General features: G+C 45.2%; 2 protein-coding genes across 7 annotated transcripts in view; both read right to left on the bottom strand.

The window, feature by feature from the left end:
- Positions 1–75: 75 nt before the first annotated feature.
- LOC311307623 (protein sel-1 homolog 3) lies at positions 76–5,877 on the bottom strand (the record flags this gene model as incomplete). Its single annotated transcript, XM_084436454.1, has 21 exons — positions 76–168; positions 256–358; positions 463–590; positions 729–838; positions 945–1,032; positions 1,154–1,244; positions 1,343–1,426; positions 1,511–1,638; positions 1,753–1,926; positions 2,031–2,093; positions 2,176–2,316; positions 2,466–2,585; positions 2,694–2,873; positions 2,955–3,160; positions 3,478–3,646; positions 3,746–3,904; positions 4,104–4,249; positions 4,314–4,435; positions 4,541–4,667; positions 4,909–5,362; positions 5,824–5,877. 21 exons carry the CDS (start codon positions 5,875–5,877, stop codon positions 76–78), a joined length of 2,940 nt encoding a protein of 979 aa, XP_084292580.1.
- Positions 5,878–10,253: 4,376 nt separating this feature from the next.
- stim1a (stromal interaction molecule 1a) overlaps positions 10,254–27,668 on the bottom strand; it is a 31,751-nt gene continuing 14,336 nt past the window's right edge. For all 6 annotated transcript variants that reach the window (XM_084441121.1, XM_084441122.1, XM_084441119.1 and 3 more), the window contains 7 exons: positions 24,872–25,049; positions 18,195–18,372; positions 16,150–16,317; positions 15,948–16,048; positions 15,588–15,820; positions 13,801–13,864; positions 10,254–12,542 (listed from right to left, as the gene is read on the bottom strand). In XM_084441121.1, coding sequence (XP_084297247.1) covers positions 12,011–12,542; positions 13,801–13,864; positions 15,588–15,820; positions 15,948–16,048; positions 16,150–16,317; positions 18,195–18,372; positions 24,872–25,049 — 1,454 coding nt within the window. In that variant the 3' untranslated portion in view covers positions 10,254–12,010. The remainder of the gene's footprint in view (positions 12,543–13,800; positions 13,865–15,587; positions 15,821–15,947; positions 16,049–16,149; positions 16,318–18,194; positions 18,373–24,871; positions 25,050–27,668) is intronic.

Here is a 27,668-nt window from a genome sequence, read left to right as displayed (position 1 = left end):
AATGAGTCATTCTCTTCCATGTTCTTAGAGTCTGGCTTCCAGTCTCTGGCAGTGCTGCTGATTGCCTGCTGGGCACTAGCGATGAGATGAGCCACGCCCCCTGAGGACACCCAGTATGATGAGGAGTATGGGGGGAGCTGCCACAGCCACCACCATGGTGCCAGTGAACTGCGGGGACATACAGTATCGATAAGGCCATTGCACATTCACATCTGTATGTGTTCAGAGATCAAATACCGGTAGTAGCTAACAAACCTCAAAAGCATCACTGTAGTCCCATTCGATGGACCACAGGTACGTGTTGAACAGGGCAAGACTGCACGGCAAGTAGGAGTCTGTACTATTTGAGTCTCGGCATCTGAGGAGAAAATGAAAGGATTTTGTGATTATCAGGTAGAGGGAGAGTGTGACAAGTGGCACTGTGTGTGGCTGTTGTCTTTTCATTGTAGATTGTCCACACACCTGCGGAACAGTGTGGGCAGCAGTACAGCGTTATCTGCCATGTAGAGTTCAGCCAGACCCAAGTCAGCCAGGACAGATAAAGGTAACCTCTGTTCTGCTTGAACAAGCAGACCAAGACTGTACCATCCCTGTGGGCGGAGGGCAACACACACACACACACACACACACCAAACATGAAGACAATGGTACTGCAGGACAATGACTAAGCCTATTGCTTTAATGCCATGGCCACCTTAGTTGTATGTCATTTACGAGAGCTGGTGTACCTGTGGGTCATTATGTAGCGCTGCCTGTTTGTACATTTCTGCTGCAGCAGCCACATCTCCACGTCTCCCTTTATGTCCTTCGTATAGCAAGTCTCCCATTCTAATGAGGGCTGTAAGGGATGGCCACGATAGACATACATTAAAACTAAGGATAGCCTACCCAAGAGCCGTTTACATTTCCGTTAATACAAACAGGAAGTGCTGATGATAGCTCACCGTAGGGATTGGGTTTTTGAGTGTGGATGGTCAGGTTGTAGTATCTCCTCATGCACTGTGCTGCAAAGGCAGGATCCAGGAAACCTCCCTATTGATAAAACAGTGATTATTACAACATGCATTCACACATATTATCCTTCAGTATGTATCAAGGTAAAAAAAAAAAAGACCTGGTTCAACTTCCTATACATTGCAGCAAGCTAACTCACAGGGTTGTGCTCACACAAGTATGCCACATTAAACTGAGCAGCTGCATATCCCGACTCAGCAGCCATCATATAATATACCAGAGCCGTCAACCTGTTAATAAAAATAGAAAAACCTATCACATACGATCCCAATATGAACATTTTCCATTACATTTACTCTCGCATTGCTTTAACAATTTAAATGGTTACATGTGGCCCTTGAAATAGGAGTCCAAGGCCTTCCTCAGGACTTTCCCAAGGTATCCATTGTGTTCAGCCGCCCACTTAACCCACCTGTGGTCAAAACAAAAGATGTCGTTAGCAGGCCATGCCAATGTGCATTAACCCTCTGATAGCTGAATAAAAAAAGCTGCTCACAACACAGCCTCTGCAGGACGCCTCTGGACGTGCCCAGGGATCCCTGTGGTCCACACATCCGCCAGCTGCGTGGCCCCATCCACCTGTCCTCTCTGTGCAGACCTGAGGTAGTACTGATAGGCCACCAACTGGTGGACAAGATAAAGCATGGCTGCCTTATCAAAGGCAAATTGATTGGACCTAGCCAGTGTGTAAACATCCTAGAGTAGGTGACCACAGAGACCATTCACAGATGACCTTACCTGGTCAGCAGCCTTTCCGGGATAAAGGCCTTTGGAGTGCATGACACCAAGATTCATAGCTGCGTCTGGACTCCCAAGGCTATCAGCCTGTTCCCACAGCTGCACTGCTCGCTCATAATCCCTCTCAAACTGCTCATAGTACCAGCCAAGGGCATTGATAGCTGGCGTAAAACCCTGTAGAGAACTTTATTAACAAAGCCGAGAGGACACTGACATTGTTCTTACGTTTCACATGGCTAAACATCCATTAAGAAACAGTAACACCATAATTTCACAACCTTCTCCACTGCTTTCTTCAGGAAAGTGACTGCCCGTGGGATGTCCTGCTCGACTTCGTGTCCCTATGAGCAATGAAGTGATTGTAAAGAGAGACTCCTCAAACTTATCCGACAGCTGATGTGAATCATGTGTGTGCCCCCTGACCTGGAGCAGGACGATGGCATAGTCATACATGGACACGGGGTCCTCCAGATGGACAGCTCCCCTCTCATAGTGTCTCACAGCCAGCTTGATGTCAGCTGAAACACCCTGCTGACCCCAGAACAGCATACGAGCCACAGCTTGCTGCAGCCAAGACGTTGAACACATGTTCATAAGCCTCATTCTTTATACACAAAACAATTAACGTTCATAACCTCAAATATATTTCACTTTGAATGGAAAACACCTTCACAAGACTTGATAGTGAACTAAATCATGCACGGCAGGTATACCTCTGCGTCTGCAGCTCCATTGCGGGCCTGATGTTTCAACCAAAGGAACAGATCATGGTTTTCATTGGTCTGGAGATTCAACATCTCCTCATCGTTAAGATAAATTGACTCCACAAACGCCTGCAATATAGAGAGGGAAGACATAACTTGGGTTTCACATTACTGGCTGATGAAGAGACTTGAGGTCCAGCGGGGCATAATGGTCTTAATTCTTAATCCAGAATTTACCTGCTGGGATGAGGGGTTATTTCGGTCTGATGACGTCTGCTTGGCGATGTTGGAGTAGTAGGCGTAGGCGAGGTCAGGGTCTGGGTTAATGCCAGGCTCACCCACGTGGTGCAGCTGACCAAGGCGTAGCAGTGCCAGTCTCCTGTCACTTTGGGCTCCAAGCAGGGACAACAGCAATGCCTGAGGGAGGACGAATATGAGGCATTCATTGAATGCAGTGCATAGAGCATTACATTCTCTCTCACACACACACACACCTACCTTGTTGGGCTGCCTAATAACTCCCAGGCCGCTGTTGTAGAAGACGGATGCCAAATGCAGGGCATGGTTGTGCCCCACGCAGCCCGCTTGTAGCAGTAGGGGTAGAATCTTACTAACTACCCCAGTGCTCCTCGACTGACCCAGTTTAGACAGAGACAAGGAGTACAGAGCTCTTCCCACTGGTGCCAGGTCAACGTCTCGACTACCTGGAAATACACAAAAGTGGTGAAAGCTCAGTGAAAAGTAAGCAACCCTCTAAGGATGGCAACAACTACTTTGGCAGCAGAGCCTTCATTTTGCTAATTTCTTACCATGTTTGGACACCAATAACTTTGCCAGTCGTAGAGCATGGTGTCTTTGTCGGGCACTTGGTGATTCCCAGCTTTCACACTGTGGCATTGGATGCAGGGGATGTTTCAAAATCCACTTAGAATAAGTATCCATACAACTCTCTGTACAATAGAATAATTGATTTCTGATTAGATATACTGAGGGACTACAGCAGTGCAAACATTTCACACACCTTCAATGCCATCTAGTGGATATTTGAAGTAATTACCAGACTCCATACTCTCTTTGGCCTGTAGATATCCACTTATTTTGACCTGTAACTCCAGTTGAAACTCTTGGCAGGAATGTAGCCATCCCGTTAAGTTCATTTTCCTGATAGAAACTGGAACAAGGACTTCAGACTGTGGAGGACATGTAATCACAGATGTAATGTTTTGTTTTTGGATAGCAAATTAATCCAGATCTACAGTATGAACTCATAGTCCTGGTGTATGTCTTACCGCGGTAAATTGGGGTATTCGGTTGCGATAGTACACCAAGGGTCCATAGTAGCCCTTGACTCCTCTAACATACTGACCTCCGCCAATCACTAAATATCCGTCTGTATCATCAAGCTCTATGGGATGTGTGAACCTGTAAAGAACCAATGACATATTAACCTAAAGCAACAGATAGTAACTGTTGGTTCACTGCTTTCTACAGGCTTACTTGTGTTCTGTAGAATGAACCGACTCCTGTTGCCCATCCACACACACCATGGTGACGTCCACCTAATGCATTCAAAACAGTTAGGATGACTGCCACTGGGATTTGTTCAATCAACGAAAACACATGGTGTCATTGCACAAATAGGCATACCGTTGTACCACGCAGCTCCATGCTGATACAACACCACTGGTTCCGTGGCACCTTGAAGGCACTGAGGAACGCAGAGGACACCCCAGACTCTCCATGCATCTGGACATGTATCTGGCCTTTATACAGGAAGAGGGGGTTAAAATACACTCATGTCACAGCACTGCAGTAGACCGAACCAATAACTTGATAGAACACTGCTGCATCACTTACCTGAACTGGTGAGGAAGAGAGTGGGAGTGGCGTAATTATTCTGAGAGTCTATGTGGTGAAGGAGTCCACAAAAGCCTTGCTGACAGTATTGGGTCAGGAATACCCAAATGGAAAGCGCACACCTGGAAATGAGGAAAAAATATTTAAATTACCTCCAGTATACTCCTGTGCCTGCATATCTTCCAAAATCAGCCGCATATGTATAAGAGCTCAGCATCTTACATTACCATGGGAATGAAACAGCCTTGAAACGCAAGTACTCCAGAACTTCACTGCCATATGGGTACATTGTTCTGGTGATGCCAAAGTTTTCTCCAGTTGAGGCATAAATTGAGGACAGAAAATGAACAGTCTCTGTGTATGAAATGTGATATATTAAGTTATTCATACACTCTAAAAACAAAATTGGTGCTATATGGAAGTTTTTTGACAATAGAAGAACCATCTGAAAAACAGGTCTATACAGAAACAATTTCAGCTCTGTAAGGAGATAGATAGATAGATAGATAGATAGATAGATAGATAGATAGATAGATAGATAGATAGATAGATAGATAGATAGATAGATAGATAGATAGATAGATAGATAGCGTACCTTGTTCCGTTGGACAATGCGCCATGTAGGTTCTACGGGTCAACCAGAGCATGTGTGATCCCCAGGTACGACAGAGCTTGTGCTGCTTCAAGGGGCGGCTGAGTGGAGGGGTGGGCTGTAAGATGACCACATCCTGTGCTAGGGCAGATTCATACTTATCCTTCCTGAGAGATGCCCGCAGCATGCCAATGAGCACCCACTGAGAATCTGGCACTACCCAGTCAGGCTGGTACACCAGCCACTCAGGCAAGCTGAGCATCAGAGTCCGTATCCTGGGGGAGCCTGGCTCACAGCTCCAGTGTCTCTGGAGGACCGTGGAGGTTATTCCAGAGTCAAAGGCGACCAGACACTCGAGCTGCACTACACCTGGGCTATCACAGGAGTATAACACTCTGAGAGGGTAGCCAGACACAGGCTCATCTGGTGGATTTAAGATTTCAACCTTATCCGCAGCCTGTGCACGAAGGGAGAAGGAGGCCTGCAAACACAGGGCAGTAATGTATGAGATTGATCGAAATGTGAGTGAGTTTGCATACAAATAAAAACAGTAGCCTACCTGTAAACTGAGTTGAAACAACAATAGATACTTTTCCAGTCTATGATGGCCCATGGTCCAAAAGAGCTGTTGTCTAATAATGATGGGTAGGCCTATGTAGGTGGTCTAATTGTTTTTCTTAGGAACACACTTAACAAACATTAACGTCCGTCGAAATATCAATTTGGGACATAAAAACGAGACCGGTAAAAACGCACGCCAGTTACAATAAAATATGCAGCCTGTGCCAATCATAAATTCATTTTCTCTGACGAATAAATCGACTGCTCTTTCTTGATGAACCCAGAAGGAATCAAGAGCCGGACTAATATCCTGCTTGAGCATAGGTGATTCTAGTGCTTAGGTAAATATTGAATTACACCCAGCTCCACGTGTAAGTGCTGCGCAATCAAGTTGAGGTTGTCATGTGACATATAGCTATCCTGCCAGCATCTGATTTTTTTTACGCATCATTTGCATAGGCTAATCAACCTGTTGCGCGATATCGTATGTGCATATGTTTCCAATATGATATCAAGTAGCCTAGGCTATAGGCAATAACATCGTCAGGATACATTTGCAAAACGACGACCGTCGTTGACCGTTTAGCCTAGGCTATACGAATAGTTAGGGCATTTAGAACATGTTCTAACCATCTGTGAAAAATGAAAACCAATGTGTAGGTGTCCAATACTTCTCAATATATTCCAACCCAAATCGACAGGGAAAATTCTGGGGAGCCAGTCAAAGTTGGGATGCCTGGGGCCTCATTTATCATTGAGCTACGCCTCTTTTCCGCGATTTCAGGCGTACGCCCTCTCTTCCCCCCCACATCGCGATCTATCAAGCAAAAAGGGCGTATATTTAGTCGCCTTTCTACGCGAATATTAATTAATATTAGTATTAATTAATACTAATACGCTTTTCTACGACACCTCTCGACTCGGCGTACCGATTTAGACGGGTTTTACACCCATTTTGAACACAGGGGGAAGTGGCGACGCAGGTGGTGCGTCGGTGAATTACAATGTTTGATGGAGAGGAAGAGCGAGAGTTTATAAACGCACAATCATGTAGGCTAATAGCCCAATTCAGCACAAACATATATCTCAATGCAAGATCGTGTCCTCTAACCGGCTCATTAATGGTCCGATATGAATTTGTTCCCCAAACTTAACCTATGCGCTGTCCCAAACGTTTCTGCGCAATATATGTCCTCACACAGGCACTCCATCAAACGGTAATAGTTGACCAATTAGATTTTCATTAATATGTGATCATGTGGAGCTGTTTGGTAAGCATATAAATGACAGTCCTCCTGTGCGTAATGCGACCCAAAATCAATCCGGCGCTACTCGGCCTACTGGCCGAGATAGAACTCCAAAGAGGTGGCGGCGATGGCGACTGCACCCACATGATAAGGGCACCATCAGTGAATGAATACGTCTATGTGAATCGCAAAAATGTGCACACTATAAATAGCCAAATCATATGTGACGCCGACATGCTCATCACAAGTGTAGTGGCACGGTGGCCTGGCTCCACGCATGACTCATTCATCCTGGCGCACAGCAGGGTAGGTGCTAGACTGGAGGCAGGCGCTGCGCGTGACGGCTGTCTTGTTGGTGAGTGCATATGCCAATATACATATTATTTTTTTCTTCTAAACTTTAATCTTTATTGGCATTTTCCATCCATACAACGACAATACAATAAAACAAAAAACACAATAAAAACGAACAATAACAGCTTATGGGTACTTCCATCAAGTCACAATGCAGCTATTTTCTCTTACTCAAATATTACAATTTCAATATTAGTGGTATCATCACACTTCCTTCTATAATCCATCCATTTTTCCCATCTCCCTTCAAACTTTCCCTTCCTGCATCCTCAATGCATGCGTGAACTTCTCCATAACATAAATCTCCTCCACAACACCCAGCCACTGCTCCTTGGTTGGGCATTCCACCTTATACCAAGACCTCATTATTGTCTTTTTACTAGCAACCAATAGTACTTTCACTAGGTATCTGTCCCCTCCTTGTACATCATTCTGTGTTATGTTTGCCAAGATACATATTCAAAGCTGATTTAAGAATGAGAACCAGTCAAGACCCCACCACAAAATGAGGACCCAAGCCCTCAGTCCCCTCCCCGTCATGAGGGTTACCAGCGGGGCTTAAGGGCCCGCGCTGAGGTCATGCGCCAGCTATGAAGACACAAACAAGTAAGGTTCACATTGTTACAATTTTATTGTCTGTTGGTGAGTGACTGTGTGAGGTGTGTGAGTGCGTTTGTGAGTGAATGTGTGAGGTCCGTGAGTGTGGTAGTGAGTGACTGTGTGAGGTCCGTGACAGCATGTGTGAGGGAATGAAGTGCAGTGAGGATGTCCTGTTGGCTCTGGTGGTGTAGTGTGGTGACCTCCACCAACTGCTGCACAACTGCCCCAATCCCTTCTGCCATGTCCCTCTGGGCCTCTAGGGTCCCCGTCTGGGCCTCCAGCACAGCGTCTGAGAGGAAGCCCAGACGGTTTCCCTCAGGGACCCTTGAGGCAGGGAGGCTGGCAGCTGGAGGCATGGGCGGTGGAGACGGAGGCGCTGGAGGTGGAGATGGCACTGGAGGTGGAGGCCGGCGCGCTGGAGGTGGAGGCACTGGAGGTCGTGGAGCTGGAGGTGGAGGCTGCAACCGGCGGGGGCACGACCGTCAGGTCAAGGACCACTGCAGACTCCCCCTCCTCTGAGTCCCACCCCACGTCAGAGTCTGGGGAAACAATTGCAGTCATTTTCTTTGAGTTTGTCTGTAAACTTTATTGTCCATTAAACATTTCATTGTGTAGCCATACTCATTTGATATGTTTTTCTGTTGGCAGCCAAATAAATGCTTAAACACCCGTGGTTTGTGCTATAGTGACAGCTTCATGACCGTCTCTGGCTCTGCGGTTCTGCGAGCCTCCATCTCTTCCATTTGCTGTAGTTCCTCCTCACTATATTCAGGCTCGATACGATAAGCGCTGCCGTCAAAGTCTAATTCCTCGCGATCAAATTCATACTCTTCTAGATCAACCATTTTGATAAGCGTTTTCTGAACTGTAGCCTAGGGCTTCCTTGTCTGTGAGCGAAAGAGTAGGGTGAGCAGTGAGCAAACTAGCTAGCCTAGCTAACATAAACAATAGCTACCGTAAGTAGTTCCACTTCCTGAATCACCTCTGCGGATTGATCTACACATCTACAACGGTCGCGTCAATACAAGTCAATGGATTTCATAAAATGTTCAATAAAACCCTACAGGATTCATACTTACGAATTTGATGTCAGAACACCAACGGACACCAATTACACTCTCGGTGAGCTTCTTGTCTTTGAAATCGAGAGTTTAACATGTTTTTGAATGATTTTTCAAGATGCCCATCCACATCCATTGTATGACCAAAACGGTGGTAGAGCAATTATCAACTTTCTCGAAAATGCTAGTTTTGTCAACGTTTTGATCTGAACCATTGTATATGATCATAAGTAACCTTAAAACAGGGCTAAACATGCATTTTCCCTTTACTACTCCTTTAATAAAGAAGTCACTTAATAAACTGCCTATGACAACAATGTTCTGCGCACACGTTACAATATGTTATCTTAAGTTAACATGAAAAGTGAATACTTAAGTAGGAAAACGAATGCCTTTAAATTGTATTTCACATACTGTACTGTGCTTGTCCAAAGCGATACACTAGAGTAGAAAGTTTTTTTTGTTGAAAACAGGTGGTTTTGCTTCAGTAGGCCTACATAAAGTAGTGGTAGCTAGTCACTAGTACATAGAGGACTGATAGACTAGTCACTAGTACATGGAGGACTGGTAGACTAGTCACTAGTACATGGAGGACTGGTAGACTAGTCACTAGTACATGGAGGACTGGTAGTCCAATCACTAGTGCATAGAGGACTGGTAGTCTAGCCACTAGTACATAGAGGACTGGTAGTCTAGCCACTAGTGCATAGAGGACTGGTAGTCTAGCCACTAGTACATAGAGGACTGGTAGTCTAGCCACTAGTGCATAGAGGACTGGTAGTCTAGCCACTAGTGCATAGAGGACTGGTAGTCTAGCCACTAGTACATAGAGGACTGGTAGTCTAGCCACTAGTGCATAGAGGACTGGTAGTCTAGCCACTAGTACATAGAGGACTGGTAGTCTAGACATTAGTACATAGAGGACTGGTAGACTAATCAATAGTACATAGAGAACTGGTAATCTAGTCACTAATCATACTGAGCATGTGCAGAGTGTCATCACTCTAATGTTGCAGTGTTTTGTACAAAATGAATGATTGGAATAAATTCCAACACCTAAAAACCCCACCGTAGACACCTTTTAATATCAATATCATGTGTTCTTGGCACGTGCGAAATGTACAGAATGCAGGATTTTATGGCCAGGGAATCGTCTTTACTCAAAACTAATGGTTGGAATTGATTCAGCACCCACAAAACTCCTAGTAAGACATCCCACAAGCTAATATTGGCACATTTTTATTTTTCATTTTTTTCACCCAGGCCCTCTGGGTACCCCAACTTTGATTGGCTCTCCAGAATGTTCTGTGTTGATTTTGGTTGGAATAAATTGAGAGGTTTTAGTAGACACCTATTTCCACACATTGGTGAAGAAGGCTATTGGTAAGCAATTTTTTCACAGATGGTTAGAAAATGTTCTAAAATGCCCTAACTAGAATCATGTCAAACACTATACTTTCAACTGAAAAATAAGTCAGTCTTTCATTCAAAATAGTTTATTGCTGTCATGCAGGAGTGCCATAAAAGTAGTAGAACGCCACAGAAGATGCAAAATTATTCTTTTTTACCCTCTGTACAAATATATGTTTTCATAAATAGAAGCTCAAAAGGAGAAATAGGAAGTATGGGTGGATAGAGTCAAATGCCCCTGTTGATCCCTTCCCTGGTCCAATAGGGTTTTACAGCAGTTGGCATGCATCGACATAATGCAGTGCCGTACTGTGAGCGGACAGACGGACACACACACACACTCACTGACAGCACAGTCCATTTACAGCATCGTGCAAAGAATGACACATTTTTCAACTGATCCACAAAAGAAAAAGTTTACATTTCTTACATACCACCTGGCACACCATGGGGCATCTGTAGGGGGTGATGGTGTCCACTTTGTTTGCAGCACATGTATTTAAGGTTTGAGTTCCAAAAAAATGCATAGCGTTATCCTGTTCTGGCCCATTTGTGCTCTCACAAAACCATCAGAAAGCAGTGACTGGCAAGTAATGTTGGTTATGGTGACCTGTAAATTTAAACTTATCTTTAGCATGGTAGTGTGTGCTTGCTTGTATTGTGTGTGAATGTAAATGAACAGTGGTAGTCCACTACAACAAACTGACTCACCCTACCAAGTATTACAAATAGGCTACCCTTTTGAAAATCCCTGTTAGAGAAGTGGGGCACAAAACTGTTACTATCTGACCTGATATTAGACCTTATACCCAGACATTAAGTAGGCATAAAGGTGGTGCTAGTGATTCCAAAACTTCCTTAAAAGGTACAATACAATAGCTTAACTAGTTCTAAATTTGGCAGCTGGCCTTGGTTTGGCACAATTAGTGTGGTCTCAATGATTTACTCCTGTAGCAAGTATACCATTTCCAGTTGGAAATACACAGGTAAGTGTATCTTTTTAATACAAATCAATACGTTTCAGTGACAATGTCTTACTCTTGGGCAAACCAATAAAGGATATATTTTGTTCTTTAAACTTATTTGTTGTGTCTAGTGTGATCTTCAGGGGGAAGTCACTGTGTCCATCTTTTGATATGATTCATGATATACTGTATCTGCCATATATATGCACATTATTTGAGTGTACTATAAGTATGTATCTGAATGGGGTACTGTAGGTCCGATGTTCAACTGAGTGTTCTGCCATGTACATTCAACTGATTTTATGTTAGCACAATTGACTCAGGGAGGTTTAACAAGTAATGTTCAGCCCTTTTCAGACCCCCTTTCACCAATGACTAATACTGACTGTCCACCTGACATGATTCTCTTGTAACTTAACAGGCAGGTGGTTGAGGATTACTAAAATAACTGCAGTTATTACATTTTGTATAAGTAGAATAGGGACAGGGACCAAGCAAACACCTAAGAGCATTCGAGTATCAGTCAAACAAAGGTGAATACATGCAAACTGATAAAGATTGTACTGTAGGACAACAAAGAAATCCACCCCGGAGACACATTTCCCTTCAAGAGACCCTTTCCTGCAGAATAAATAGTGCTTCACAGTCTATACAATATACAGCCCCAACCGTTCCCAACATATTCTCCATTAACAAAAAAAAAACAAAAAAAATTTAAATAGTTGGTTGCTCCCAGACTTCCCAGTTTTTCAGAGAAAATACCTACAAGTCCATGTGAAGGCAACAATTGGTGCCATATTTTAGACCACTGAATAAAGCAAAAGAAATAAAGTAATTGACTTCTCTTCCAAAATAAAAAAGGGATAGTCAAACATCTTCTGCAGCTCTTAAGGACTTTCAATTCTTATTATTTCTTTTGCTTTTTGAAGATCTTGAAGGTATGTTTCTTGCGGCTGGCGATGGAGTCAGTGTCTTCTCCTGTAGAACCACTGTCCTCCTCCAGGGGGCTCTTCTTGGAGGAGAGCTGGGGAATCCGGCTGCTGCCTTTGGCCCCCGCCACCCCTGTCTGGCCCCCGGTGGGTGAGGGTGTGTCGGGGTCAGTAGAGTTGGGGCTGAGGGAGCGGGAGGACTCGGACATAGACATACTGATGAGACCGCTGTTGATCTCTCCCATGCTGGCTGACTTCTCTATGCCATACACCTTCTTCATGAGGATGGGGCTGTCATGGACCACCTCGGCCTGGCTCGCTTCCTCAGGGATACGGTTGCCTCCGTTGGGGGTATGGGTATGCAGGGAGGCAAGGTCATCCGTGCGGATGGGGAGGCCATGCAGGAGGGAGCTGGGCTTGACTGGGTGGACCTTGGTGCTGTGGGCAGAAAGGCGCTCACCTACTTGGGAGAGGGACAGGGAGGAATCTGAGTCAGAGCGATTCAGGTCCCTGTGGTGGGAGAAGAGAGAGAGAGGGTGGGAGGGAGGGGGGAGAGAGAGAGAGAGAGGTTTGAGTTAGAATGGACACTACAATGACTAGTTGACCAAAGCTTAAAGGTGGGGTAGGTAGTTTGATGTCAACAAGGCCGCCGATTGGTCATCTTTTTCAAAAGAACCCGCCCCTCCCTCCTGTCAATCATGATGTAGTCCCTCCCTCCAAACATGACTGGTAGGTGTGGCGCGATAGAGACCCTGATTGGTCAATACATTCGGGCGCGGTGCATTCTTTTAATCCAAAATACAGAGGCAGCAGTAAACACGAAGATCCGTGAAGCACAAACACGGAGATCCGTGAAGAATAAACACGGAAGTTTACTCTCAGAGCACTTCTGTTACTGATAGCTGTAAGGATATTATGCCAATTTTACCAAATAAAGCCAAAAGCAAACTACCTATCCCACCTTGCATGCTGGGGAAATTATATCTTGTGCCTGCAAAGCTAAGTTCTAAGGCACAACTTAGACACTGGAAGTCCATGCTTTTTAGTACTGCAGCCAGGGAACAGGAAGGGTGCCATCAGGAAAAAGGGAGGGTTGTGAATAGAGTTAAGACAATAATGGAGGCATGGCAATGGTTGCATAATGAATTGAAAAATTAAAAAAAAATATGGTTGATGATGAAAAAGTTAAATATGTAATGAAAATTGGTGAGTACTAGCCCCAAAAAAAACAAAATACAAGCTATGATCAAATTCAATTGGAAAGAAAATCTCAACAGAAAAGTTGCAAGTGAACACTGCAATCCGTACCAAAATCAGAAATGCAGCCATGGACAAGAGGGTGATAAATGGAACGTCAGACGGGGAAAAGGCCCACACACATGCGTGGAGGGCAGAGGGGTACCCGCGGCTGGTGCTCCGTCGGGAGCCACCATCGGTGACCTCTGAAGGGTTTAGGTCTGGGATGGCGTCCATGGGCTGGAGATAAGAGCAGTAACAGGCATGGGAGGAGTGAGGGGCGGTGGTGGTGGCGCTCAGGGAGCTGGCCAGGCATGACGTGGAGGAGGAAAGGGAGGCCGTGGGCTGAGCAGGTGGGGAGGAGGCACAGATGACAGAGGGGTGCGAGGCAGCCGAGGAAAGGGGAGGCAGGGAGAAAGCCTCAAACTGGCCGAAGGATTGACTGCGTGACTGCCGCAGGGTGGCCCTAGACCTGGACGGACGGGGGGTGCCCTCTCCCTGCTGCCCTGCCAACAGGCAGCTCTCTACCAACCTCTGGGAGCCCATGGCTAGCTGGGCGTCAATGTGTCGTTGGCGCAGGGACATCATACTGGGAGCTGTGGACACAGAAGAAAAGACCTTAGAGACAACACCGGCATAAAAACGAACAATACAAAGGGCTGCGGATAAAAGTAGGGAACAAGACAGGGAGGCAAGAGATCAGGTGTTGGACCAATGCCAGAACCCATTTATGTATTTGGGCCCATGACATAGAATGTATTCCAAATACCTGTCCCTCAGCAAAGGAAACAAGAGGAAAATACAGGAAGGGTGCACTCCCCTAAACTCAAAGCAGACTACAGGCAAAGATTGACTCCGGTCTAGAGGTTTCCAGGGTGTGAATGAGTAAAACACTAAGATCTTCAGTCTCAACCTACCCATCCCGCTTAATTGTGAATAACAACCTACTCCTTCTAAATCAGGCAGTGCCCCTGTGCAGACATGAAACAGTAAAGAAATTAGTTACTGATGAATGAAAGAGTGCTGATGGGGTGCTGGGTGGAAGAGGTAGAAAGGGTTCAGTCTGAGGAACGAGCCTTTCCCAGCTGAGGTCAGCGTTACTGTAGGCCTGTATAGACGCAGCAGTTAGCTCTTAGTTTCATCTGTTTGTCTATAGGCCCTGCCCCATAACAGAGAAGGTTAGGTGCTTTGTGCAGCTGACAGGAGTGACGTAGGGAGAAATATATGGGACAGAGAAATATGGTATGCCAGGTACACAACCAGGGTGCATAAATAGCAGGCCAACCGGAGTACTTCCACATCGAATGGCAGTCTGAACCCATGGACCAGAGGTCACTTGCTCGACGTTCCAATAGCCAGGTAGCATCTGGAGTTCTCCAGAGAGGTGGAGAAGAGAGTCAGGGGAGGAGGGAGGGAGTGTTATTAATGTGGCTAAGAAGACTTACTCTACACTGCATTGGAAGAAGAATGCTGCAGCACTAAAAATTCTTCTGCAGTTAGGCAGCACCTCTGGTCTTTGTCAAGTTCTGCTATAATCACAAACCCAACAATGTCCAGAAGAAACTAGGCTACATCAGAACATGGATACCTTTCTTAGAATAGTATTCTTTCTTTTATTGCTAAAATGCCTTATTGTTCAATATTGTGTGATTGAAACCAAAAACAAATGTAGGCTACTGCAATGAAAGGCATTGCAGCACTACACTGGAATTATTTAGGTTTTTCATGAGTGCATTCTTTTTTCATTCCAAATATGTATTAAGGTTACATATCTAGATTATATCCTTACGTTTTAAAATGGTGTGAATGGAAGTAAATGGCCTTAATATTCGTAGTGTACTTTTACTTCACACACATCACATTCCAATGGTCATACATACTGACGGACACAAACTAAAAATACAGCACAAACATTTGGTGTCATTAAGTATGTATTTTTCTTCATGAGTTCCAATTCCACAGCATGAGATATCAACATAGTGCACAGGGTTCTCAAACTCCACCCTTCATGTCAAAAAGAACTGATTTCCAAAATGGAACAAACTAAAAACAAACACACCCAATCAAATTATCAAATGAGACATGTATAAAATAAATGTATGAAATTACAGTTTATATATTACACATTTGAAACAGACCAACATTCATTCTTAAGATGCAATTCACCAAGGGCAGAGGGTGCTAGTGGGGGGGGTCAGGGAATCAGAGATATACAGTGGATCCTAAATTCTCATGAGGGTTGATTTTTCGACTTCCCCAGAAGGCCCTTGTTATGTTTAGGAGGACGTTTGTGGCCCACAGATTCGGACGAGCCCTTACATTGCAGAGCTCCGGGTGAAATCATATCCTCGTCCATGTCGTCCATGTCGTCAGACATGATGAAGTGCTGGGGTGTGACTCGGCCGCCCATGAAGCTGGGATCGAGGTTCAGGGCGGAGGCCAGCGAGGGCAGTCCGGGATTGTGGACAATGTTGAAGCCCGTCAGGATCTCAATATGCTGCCAGCGATGGAGCCTCTCCCGCAACGCAGCAGTCACCTCGCCTAGGGCTTGTCTGCAGGGGACAGAGGGGGAGTAGAGGAGGAGATACGCAAGGTCACCTGGACATGAATGCTGAATGAATGCTGTGCGGCTACCTGACCTTCCAAAGCATTTATCAGTCGGTGTGTCGGGACACTTACTTTGCTGACAGGATTTTGTGGTCCACATCATCCAGAGAGGAGCTGTGGGCCACATGGAAAGTGCCAAACAGGGTATTCCTTTTCTTCTTGATCTTCTCAGCCTGTGGTCACAGAAGACAAAACACTAGGTCTCTGGTTCGTCACTATTTTAACAAGTGTGTGTATGTGTGTATGCGTGTGTTCCTACTAGTGACAATCTTACCCCCTCCTTGGCCACGAGTAGCTGCTTCTCAGCATTCTGCTTCTTGATGTTGTAGTACTGCACCTCCACCTCATGGGTGAGCTGCAGCCATTTCTGGAGTGACTCTGGGGGCGACCAGCCGCACCGAGACTCCAGCTCCTTCTCTGCCTTCTTCAGAGCCATGCGCACCTGTTGCACAGCACACACAAGGAAGACTTCAAATCAGATCAAACTTTATTTGTATTAGTACATTTCATACACACAGGCAACACAATGCATTTTCAAATGCACTTGCAGCACAGCACACACAAGGTCCCCAACACCGGGAAGACTTCAACATGGATGCACATGACTCTGTACGACTCAATACGTCAATGAAACAGCCTGCCAAAGCCTATTCAGCCTGGGGCGAACTCCAACACAAAGTTTAGTATAAGAATCTCATTCTCACACTCTCAATAGCATAGCTGGTTGAGGTAGGAGGAAGGAAACATGATCTCATAGGCTTGCAAAAGCTGAAGAGCTTCCTTTGTTTACAGACAGCCTCATTAAGAACTGTGCAAATGAGCCCTGAGGGGCATCCAGCGGCACTTTGTCTCAGTCACTGCTGAGTCTTAATAGAGCCAGGAGAACGAGGCATGTGGCGGGGCCGACGTCACATGGTGGCCAGGCTGTGAGCGCTGGAAAGTGCACGCACATCCACAAATTCCACAGGTGCAGGATACGAATACTGGCAATATTGAATAAAGATGAATATCCGCACACTGCTTGTTTGCTCCCACAGTGATTTATTAAGCGAACACAACGTGCAGTCTTCGTCAGGCTGTGAGCGCTCCATTGGGAGCTGAAAACCTCTGCTAATACACTCAACTAGTTATGGTTTGGGTAGTGAAACTGTGAGACAACGGTTATGTCGTTAGAAAGCAATCTGAGAATCACGAGAAGCTATTTGCCTTTAATGACACCACAACAAAATGGTCATGCAGAGGATCGGATAGGTCCAATCCCCTACCATACAAAACCAAACTCCATAGCCTGCACAGAGACAATTTCATCCTCACCAAATTCTACATGTAGTCTTACTTCTCACTAGCCTCTTGAGACCATCCTGATTTTGCGAGCTCACATTCGGTTTCTCTCACAAATCAGTTTGGATAGTCTCCACAGAGATCCGTTTGTGCCAGATCAGAAAACAATCTCACCAATCAGCGTTGGTTCTGTGGTTGTGAGGAAAACCACCGGCGGGCTGCCCAGTTCGCCTGAATCTCGCCATTGGATCCAGCAACACAACTGAAGGGGTTGCCGCGCGTTTTTTTTTTTTTTTTTTACTTTTGACGAATTTGCCGCGTGGCAAATCCTGGCTGCCGCGCTTTGGTTCGCATGATTTGCACCGCCGGGTTTGCCTGATTCACGCCGCCCGCCGCCCAGTTCGCCCAGATTGTATTGACTTTCTATGTAAACACACCACGCGGCTGGAAAAATCTGCGCACGGTGTGAACACAGCATTAGTTAGCGCGTGATAGATGGTGATAACACAGATAGATCATCCAATCACCACCAAAGTGGATCGTCCAACCACTTTGGAAACCAAAGTTCCAGCCCTTTTCCAAACAGTTCCAACGAAGAGTTCCCAGGTGGTTATGCAAAGCAAACCATCTGGTGCATCAGGTTAACTTCCCACGGCTGACCCAAGTATTCTCATGAGATCACGGTGTTGATAAGCCTGCGCAGTATGCGAGCCCCCTGCTTTCTTGTGTGGGCCCTGGCTTCTATTCCCAAATCCCAAATGAGCAAAGAGCTAAGTGGGAAGATTCCTACTGACGGCATTCTGGATCAGAGATCCAACGTATGGAAACTACACGCCACGGCTGTGTAAGAAGTGTTCAGGTTCTCCCACTGACCTCAGCCTACGCTTGCTTTTCTACAACAATGCCTTTTAGAATCACTGCTCCAGTCCCAGACCTCTCTCATTCGCAATGCTACCAGATTACAGACGACCGTCCCATCCAACCCCCTTCCACCCCTCTCCCCCTCTTCTACCCCAGAGAGGTCAGTAGCTCCAGTACCTGTTCGAGCTCCTCCTCTGCATATTTCTGTCGGCTCAGCTCGTTCTCTGTGCCCTCACGGAGTCCCTTCAGACGCTGAGCCTCCTGCTTGGCTGAGTTGATCTCATCCCTGAGCTTCTGCTCCAGGTTCACCTTCTCCACCTCCACCGTGCGGTGCTCCTCCTGGGCTATTTGCAGCCTAAGAGAGGGAAGAGGGAAGAGAGAGAGAGAGAGAGAGAGAGAGAGAGAGAGAGAGAGAGAGAGAAAGGGAGGGAGGAAGATGATCAGCAAAAAGAGACACTGTACATTAGAGAAGGAAAAGACACATTATTAGCAGTGATTCAATAATGAAAAGCCAAACTTCCTGTACTTTTTATTGGATGCCACTGACAGACTTGTCCATCACCTGTCCTTGTGCTCCACTGACCACTTGTAGACAAAGGGCAAGGAGTCCATTACTGGCGAGGCTGTCCCTCAGATATGCCATCACCCGATGATTTATGTGGTACATGAAGCTGAGATTCCCCCGTCAGGCATAAAAAGATGGTTTACTTTACAAGTAGGCTCCAGTTACAGCTACAGACAGTCCTCTCCAACAGGTTTCCCGTCTGGTCTAGCTTGTAAGACAAGTTTGATACCCACACCGACCCATCAAAAATGTAACCCATCATATTCCGCATAAACACAGGTATTGTAAAACCGTTTCCCGCTCTAGGGACAATAGAGTAGACAGATCTGTGACTGGGTGTGAGCAGTGCAGTGAGGGAAATGAGTGCCATGCACACACCCCGTGACACCAGGAAACAATGGCTCATGTGTAGAGAGCAAAGGTGACGTGACAGCTGCCACAGAGCTCCCAGTAAACTGACATCAGATAGAGCCATGCCAGGAATAAGGGATGTGGTGACACAGCCCCCACTACTGTACTGAGAGCCTCTATCTTAGGATAGAGTTACAGGACACTGTGTGACATGGTATGATCATATGCACTGCACCATCACTGTACACATGCGGTCCTTAATGCCTTGGATATGACTACTGCTATACGAAGACCAAAAAAGGAACAGCTGTGGAGCGCTGGCTTGTGTCACATGCTGGTCTAGACTTGTATACATTCTTTTTTATAAAGCAGTCACAAGACAAGTTCATTAGGAAGGGTCCATTTGGAATGGTATGACTGGTACTCCAAATACAATCCAGAGCAGTTGGCTAAATGATGCAGGGAGTTTAGGCCAGGCATGATGCTAAAACATCAGACTCTAAAAAGGGATAACTGTTTGATTAGAATGTTTGCTTTTATTTAGTTCATTATCCTATACGAATACGCTTCAAATTCCCTTGTTTGGGCTAACCATGAATCCACATGGTATCAAACTAAAAAGCTGAAAAGTACTGCTTTATGTACGTACTGTAGAAGAGTAGAGCAGGGGCAGTACAGATTTCAGCCACCAGAGAGCAGCCTGCTCGCCACTCTGCCTTGAGGCCAGAGCTAGAGGAAGCAGAGAGCCGCAGAGCAGAGGCTCAGTGAAAGGTGATCCCATGGGCTGGGGATGGAAAATGTGGGCAGGGGCCCTCCTGCTAATGCTCTCAACCCTGACCTCTGCCATTCCCAAGCCAGTGTTTCAGCAGCACCGACAGGACTGCGCTGCACAAAGCCACACAGCGCAGAGGAGGCCGGTACAGACTCTCTGTCACTGCACTGCAGGGTTCAACAAGGGACTTATCCACAGGCCTCTTTACTGCAGCGGTTTGCTGTGTGAAGCCTCATAGGGCTGATATGAATGCATACGCCTTTTTCTATTGATTTTATTGTCTGCGTCCATTATACCAACCATACAGCCGAATATATGGCATAGTATCAGTCTTCACCCCACCTGCGTCCACACAAAGGTGAATCGTCGCTGAAGGCGAATTGTTAAGCATCAATGTTCCACACGCCAGCTGGAGTCGTAAAAGGCACCCAGGAAACATAACAAGGAATCTCTACCTCTGCTCTGCCCCAGAGGGCAGCAGTTAAAACGGGCAGCTATAGGGGCTAGGCCACAGGCCACTTGATCTGGCCACAGGATCCGCCTGACAGCCTAGGCAGACAGCAGCTGGCAGCAGGGATCAGGAGGAAGGCACGGCCAGAGGCTGAGAGAGACGTCATGTCCTTTCTTTCCCGTGGTGCTACCGACCGCGCACTCACTCTCCGCCCCGTCGCCGCACTTGTCCCGCTGCATGTTCCGCACACGTGTCCGTCTGCCTCCACCGCCGGTCCACCAAGGCCACACACCCATGAGATCCGTCAGCAGGTTGGCAGCTATTTCATAAGGTAAGGCACCTCGGCGTGAACAGGCTAATGAGCTAGTAGCACAAACACAAGCTTGCTGTAGGCGGAGGTAAAAAAAAAATAAAATAAACGTATACGAATCAGTATACATGAGCTGCTGCAATTCCTCTGTAAAATCAATCAGCGCTTCACATTATTCGGCTTTGTAAGAACTAGCCTAGTCAATAAATGTTAAACAAGGAGCGTCACTGGATGTTTCACAATGCTAGAGTCGAGTGGTGTTTCTGAAAATCTCATAGCAGAGGCGAGATTTAAATTCAGCCGGCATATTATAGCATGAGTGAGTAGACAGGCAGGGCACTAATACGTCCTGTATACTGTCAGGGTAGATGATATACAAGGTGAAGGATGTCAATATAGGCACAATATTAACCTGTTCCAAGGCTACACTCAGTAGAGAACACAGCCATTGTAACTCTCTCTACTAGCAAACAAGGCAACGGAACAAACTTCCCATTTAAATTCCATGACCTCCAGATTGAAAGCCCAAGGTTAAAAACTAGTGGCAAGGATAGTTACAGTACAAAAAGCAGGCTAGTGAGTGAACCTCCTATGTCAAGGATATAACTTCTACTGTGATAAACTAAGAAAGTGTGTGTGTGTGAGTCAGAGAGAGAGAGAGAGAGAGAGAGAGAGAGAGAGAGAGAGAGAGAGAGAGAGAGTTGAGTCATAACTGTGCAAGCAGAGAGAAGTTTAAAAAACATCCTCCTGCTGACAGAGGGCATGGATGTGTCCAGTGCTAATTGCAGTAAGTAAGTGGCCAGTGGGTCACACAGTAGCCCCGCCTGGCAGTCTTATCGAGGGGGACAGTTTGACCCTGGTGGCCTGCTGTCCCCACAGAGCAGTGAATGGGCCTTTTGGTCTGTGTTAAATAGGCAGAGTACACAGGGATGGGAGAAATACTTTCCATTATTGTGATGCTCTCATTAAACGGACAAAGGCACAGGCAAATGCCTTCTTCAACAGGGCCCCTGTAAATGAAAACTCAGACTCACATTCACCACCTCAACCTCAAGTTATGGGCAACATGTTATGAGGAACTTCACGTGTCCGTTGTACAAACTGACAACAGGATCTTGTTTCGTAATTGTAAATTGAGTGTTTTCTAGGACGCAGTCCGAGAGAGGACTGAGTGATAGCATCATCTGTCATTAGAGGTCCAGCAGCCCGTGGCTTAAAGTCCAGTTCTCCCAGCAGCTCACACCAGCCGTACTCCTGCCTCCTGTTTTATGAAAAGACTGGCATCAGAGCATCGCATTACTCAAGATCTGAAAAAATATGTGAAAGCTATCTAGCCATGACTACATGACCATGCAACTGAATTCACTGACACAGCCAAACACAGAATGAATCGGACTAGAATAACTCCACACTTATCTGGATAGAGAAGTCAAGGGTGGGTGGATACCGTCTAAAGGCCCTGACACACGCGCTGATGAGGACAACTGCTGTGTCGCCCTGCGTCGCCTCGCGTTGCCTGTTTCAGGGCCGACAAGTTTCCTTTGAACACATCAAGTGGACCACAGCCAGCAGCCGACAAGCGAGTACGTTTAAGCGCTTGCGTGAGATGAAATAACTCCACACCATCAGGTGGTAGTGGTCTGTATCAAGGGGAAACGAAAGACCACCAGATGTATGAAACAAACACAGCATTTGTTTAGCTACAAATACAGCACTCTCGCTCAGCATAGATGGTAATCCCTGAGAATGTCCGACTAACTTGTGTAAATTGAAGAGGTGTGATAAATTTAAATTACAGGTAGCACTGTCGCTATCAGCCCTGGCTCGTGTTGTAGAGCAGAAGAGGCATAGGCGAAAGATGGGTGAAAGCATGCATGGATCCTACAGCGACAGTCAAGGAATTTTCCCGAACTTGTGTCAATAGCTAGAGATCAATTAAATATCTGCGATGTAAAATATATCTCTCGGCTCTTTCGTGATCAGCTCCATGAGCTGAAAGAACTAGTCAGTCCACTTATCCAGAGGTAAAAACACGAACTACCATGATTGTATCTCCGTAAGCAAACGTCTGATGATTACTGCGCTTCTTGGCAACAGGAGTGCTTAAACTTGTGTGCTTTGTGCTTACAGGGGTGTGCTATGTGCTTACAGGGGTGTGCTATGTGCTTACAAGCTACAAGAGCTTTACCAATTCAGAGTGTCGGAGTGTCAAGTGTGCAGCAATCTACCAAGTTTTAAAAGAGAAATACAAGGTATGTGATATCTATATCTGTTTTACATACTTTGATGTTTATAGTGCAGACTTTTATGTTTATAGTGCAGACCAACAATGGACGACTACAAGTCCATTCCTTCACAATGCAGGCTATGGTGATGGGCCCTCTCTCTGCTAAAATCAGATGCTGATGGGCCATGTCTACACTAAAATTGCACTTCCTGGCATATAGGTCGCATAGGATACATGTGAATGGAGGTGTAACCAATCAGTGGACAATTGGACAACTGGAGTCAGTATACAATTCAATAATTTCTCCTTGACTCTGGGTCCAAATAAATAACATGACCCATTGTATTGTCGTTTTCCAGTGCCTGAACGCATTGGAAGTGTGGCAGCAAGTAGCAGATAGAGTCCAGGCTCAGTGGAACTTCCCAAACTGCCTAGGTGCTCTGGCTGGGTAACGCATCAGCATCTGCCCCCCACCACGAAGTGTCTCAAGAAGATGGAGACCAGACCCTGACCTGCAGCAGGCCTCCCTGCCACACACAACCAATGCTTTTAGTGTAGTGCTTTGATTTAGCTTTCTCTCGTTTGTGTGCTACCTGCGTTGCACACCGCACCAGCTCATGTGCGGCGGAGGAATAAGGAAGTGTTTATGAACGACGACTAAACTGAAGTTTAGCTTACTCTCCTGTTAATGTTTTTTTTTCTTCTGAAAAACCAACTGGCCCCCCTAGGTTTTAGTTATCGGTGTAGGCGCCATTCCGGCAGGGGGGTTAGCCCAGTAGTAGTAGAAGATATAGTGTTAGTATTTGTACTGGTGTATTCTGGAATCTGCTTTGTAGTTTATCTGCCGTGTGTGGCCAACTCCCATTTGTATACCTCTTTCTACATGTCAAAAAAGTTTTTTTTTTTGTTTTTTTTTTACTGACTTTGTTACTAACTTAGTTCCCTCAGTAGATAACCCATTGACTTCCCTCTGCAGCTGCTTCCAGCAACATTTGAATAAATTCAAAACTTTTGATTTTGAATCATGTCTTTGTCTTCCTTCCTTCTGTTTATTGTAACCAGGGGTGTAGTGGAGGGTAAACCCAAGTAAACTTGGTTTACCCACCTCTTTAAAATGAAGCTGAGAGTTTATTTATTTATATATCTGGAACAAACTTCCAGAAAACTGGTTCCAGAAAACAGACCTTTTTCCAGAAAAAGGTCTGCTGCAACTCTCAGTTCTTTTAAATCAAGACTGAAGACTTTTCTTTTTGCTGCTGCTTTTTATGAAATCAAATAATTATTTATACTTTTAATGTTGAATTGCCTTGTTTCTGAAATGTACTATACAAATAAACTTGCCTTGCCGTTATTTAGCTGATCAACTGTTAATCAATGAGGGAAAACAAGGTGGTAAACTGCACTCAACATTTGACTCACCTCTGTATTTACCACTACACCCCTGATTGTCATTGAAGGTGTTTGCATTATTGCCTTTATACTGTAAAAGGAATTGGATTGTACTCAAGGCTCTCCTGTGTTTGAAAAGAAAGTAATTAAATACAAATTTTCCTCTAAAGTGGTCACATTTAGATTATGAATGCACTGATAGCCTATCAGATGAGCGGGAAAGTGCAGAGAAATTGCTGCTGGGTTTTTTCTTCTACGTCATACTTCCACTTCATACATAAGACATGTACTGTCACTCAAAATCCGTTGTTTACACAACGATTACATTAAATTGTTGACATCGTGAATAGTGATTTTTTTTAAATGCATGTCATATCGATCCAATGACATGTTCCTTTGCATCTACATTAAACTAAGTTATTCCACGGATGTTACAATTTTTTAATGATTATTTGCGAAGATATTTAGCTTTTTTCCCTATGTTTTTTTGGGCACCATAATAGTAGCCATCTTTAATATCACTGGCCTGAGTTTATTTTCTTTCGTAATTTCCGTGATTTCTGTAAGCCAATCGGAGTGATCTCTCTTTTCCCGACATGCCCACTCACTCCGACGCCGATTAGACATGCTCAAATGTTACGACTCGTCCTGAAAATTCTCCGACCAAGTCCGCCTTGCCAACGGTGTGCGACACACCGCACCAACTCGAGCCACTGACACTCACGATGCTCACGGACGTTCACGATGGACAATTATCGGCCTGGTGTGTCAGGGGCTTAAGTTACTCACTTCTGTTGTAGGTCATGCAGGCTCTGTTCTGCTCTCTGCAGGCCCTCCAGATCTTTCATCATCTTCTTCATATGGTCCTTTGAGTAGCGGTTCTGGATGTAAGCAAACCAGCAGCCACCCATGCCGATGACTATGGACACCACCAACATAAAGTCCTTCAGGTGGTTGTGTCTGTTCACTAGGAAAGAGAGACAAAGAGAGAATAAGAGAGGTTTAGAAAGGGTACATCAGTAATACATCAGTACATCTGATAGGTCTGTCTTTAACCATTTTGATGAATATGTCATATTCCACCAGACTTCCCCCATGTCAGTGTGTGAAACTGCATGTACTGAATGTCAACAGCCAGTAGCCATTACTGCGGTGAAAGCCCTCCAATAGGGAGAGGGGGCTGAGACAGGGGGTAGGGGGGTAAGACCACCCTCCTGCCAAAAGACCAAGATAAAGTCAGATTAACACAATCTATTTCAGTCTGGTAACTGACCCTAATCAACCACATGGAGAGAGAACACGATAGCATGGGAGCTATGACATTTCCATGAGGCAAGGAATCAAACCTCAGCTCTCGTCCTGCCTGTCCTTTGAGAAGCCAGGGAGTGAAGTGTGAATGCCCTTTGTCATAACGTTGCCTTGCCAAGAGATCCAAATCTATACCATTCCTCACAGTCAAATGCAGACAGGCTGCCTACAATGACCCTTTTCGTGAAATTAGCTACAAGACTGTGGACAAGATTTCCATCATCCGTAACAAAACTACAAAGCCCTCACTTAATCTTGCACGAGTTCAGGCCTGAATATTCCCTGGTTAAGAAACAAAAGAGGAAGTTCAGTCAAGTGGAGGAAATTAATGTAAGTTTGAACGCCTTTTGATAGGCTCACACAGGGCGTGCCAGCTCACAACCACGGTTTACTAACTAATCCCTGCTGGCTGTTATTGACCAGGAAAAAGCCCTCCCTCCCCCCTGCCACTCCACTCGTCTCCCATAGACAAACTTTCCTTTCATGTAGGGTAATGACCCCATCATTAGGATTGTAATGTTTGTCCTCCGTCATCAGTGAAGGGCTCTGTGTGTACACTCTATAGTTCAGAGAAAGCATAGCCAGACTGGCAGAAACCAGGTGTTTCCTGTCTCCTATCTCGACACTCCAGACCAGAGAAGACCAGACTGCACAGTGTAGGGATGATTGGGTTTATGTTTACTAATGTACATGAAGAGGCCAATCGTCTGCTGTCCCTCAACTCGAGAACACTAATTTGCCTTTGAGTTGATCCACTTCAACCAAGGGAGATACTGCACAGGGTCATACCAGGGTTTCCGTTAAAGAAAATTGGTACCGGTCAATGTGTCCGGGAAGATTAGACTTTTCCGGACAAACTGGAGAAATTCCGGTCATTATAATATAATATGACTATTATAGGCGTTTGTCGCGGTGATTGGACGTTGTGTAGCTTATATATGCCATTTATTGTCTTATTTCGCATCCATATGATTAAATGTGTGATAGGCTGTCATGATTCCATGCGCTAGGCCTATATGTAGGCTAATTGCACAGCCACAAAAATAGTCACCTTTGAATTGCGACTGTAGGCTAGAACATGAATGTTTATTTCAATTGCAGAATCGGATTTGAGGATGTAGGCTAATTGGTTTGGGATTCGCGACAGTAGCCTAATATGTGTTTACCAATTTCTCTTTCCAGTTTTACCCTTTTTATCAATAAAACAACGTCATTATAACCACGGACATGGCAGTAGGCTATGAGGATGAGGAGGACATAACTGTTGAGAAACAACTGATAGGCGGGCTGGGCTAAATAAAGAAATGCCACAATGCATGTCTAGATATATAACATTTTTATTTAAAAGTGCAAGAGGCTTTAGGCAACATGTAGGCTTCTCGTAACATTTTATTTTAAGGCCTACGGCTGCGCTGATTGGAATTCATAGGCTAAGCCTAGGCCTATAGTCTAATTTCAGCCTTTTATCAGATAGGCTAAAATATAACAAAACTCTGAAAATAAATATAGCCTACTTAAATAAAGTGTAAGAACTTACAACGTGCATAGGATAATTTCCATTCGATATTAATAGGCCTTTCCATTTTCGCCTCAAGCTCCGTACCTCGATCAGGCTATGGTCTCGCTTGCTATGGTGGCCCGCTAGCCTATAGGCAGGTTTATCTTACGGCTGTTTTTTCATCGCATAGGCCTACTAGCCAATAACCTACACATTAACGGAACAAAATGAATTGGCCTATTCATTTTTTTATATTCAAAAGGAATCATAATATATGGAAATTTAATTTTAGCCTATTGTAGGCCTAATACAATTAGGGGGAATTATTTTGTCCGGACATTATGACCGGAGAGATTTTAATATATCAGACTTCAACGGATTTTTCCGGACAAAAAACGGTAATTACCGGCTAACGGAAACCCTGTCATACAGCAACAATATCTAGGGCCCATCTACTGTCACAGGGCTCACTACTGCTAACAAATAAGCACTTCAGTATTCACAGATTGGTATTTTCTGTTACATGTGTCATTTGCTTGTTCTTTACTGACTGCATCGCTGATCTCTGGAATGTTGCCAAGAAAGTCCAAAGTGACATGTTTAACCATTACACTGGGAATGACTTGGCTCATGCATGTCTTTTCTGTTATACTTAAGGTGAATAGTCCAGTTTTATGTCAAATGAGTCATAAACAAGGCACTGAAATTGTTTCACTTTGGTAAATATGTCAGCTATTAAGCGTCCATTTCCGAGGCCCTATTCAGAAAACATTGCGAGAG

Source organism: Borostomias antarcticus, assembly GCF_949987555.1.
Source record: "Borostomias antarcticus genome assembly, chromosome: 1".
NCBI classification, from domain to species: Eukaryota; Metazoa; Chordata; class Actinopteri; order Stomiiformes; family Stomiidae; genus Borostomias; species Borostomias antarcticus.
Note: the sequence above shows the minus strand (reverse complement) of the source record. Positions and strands in the feature narration are given on the sequence as shown.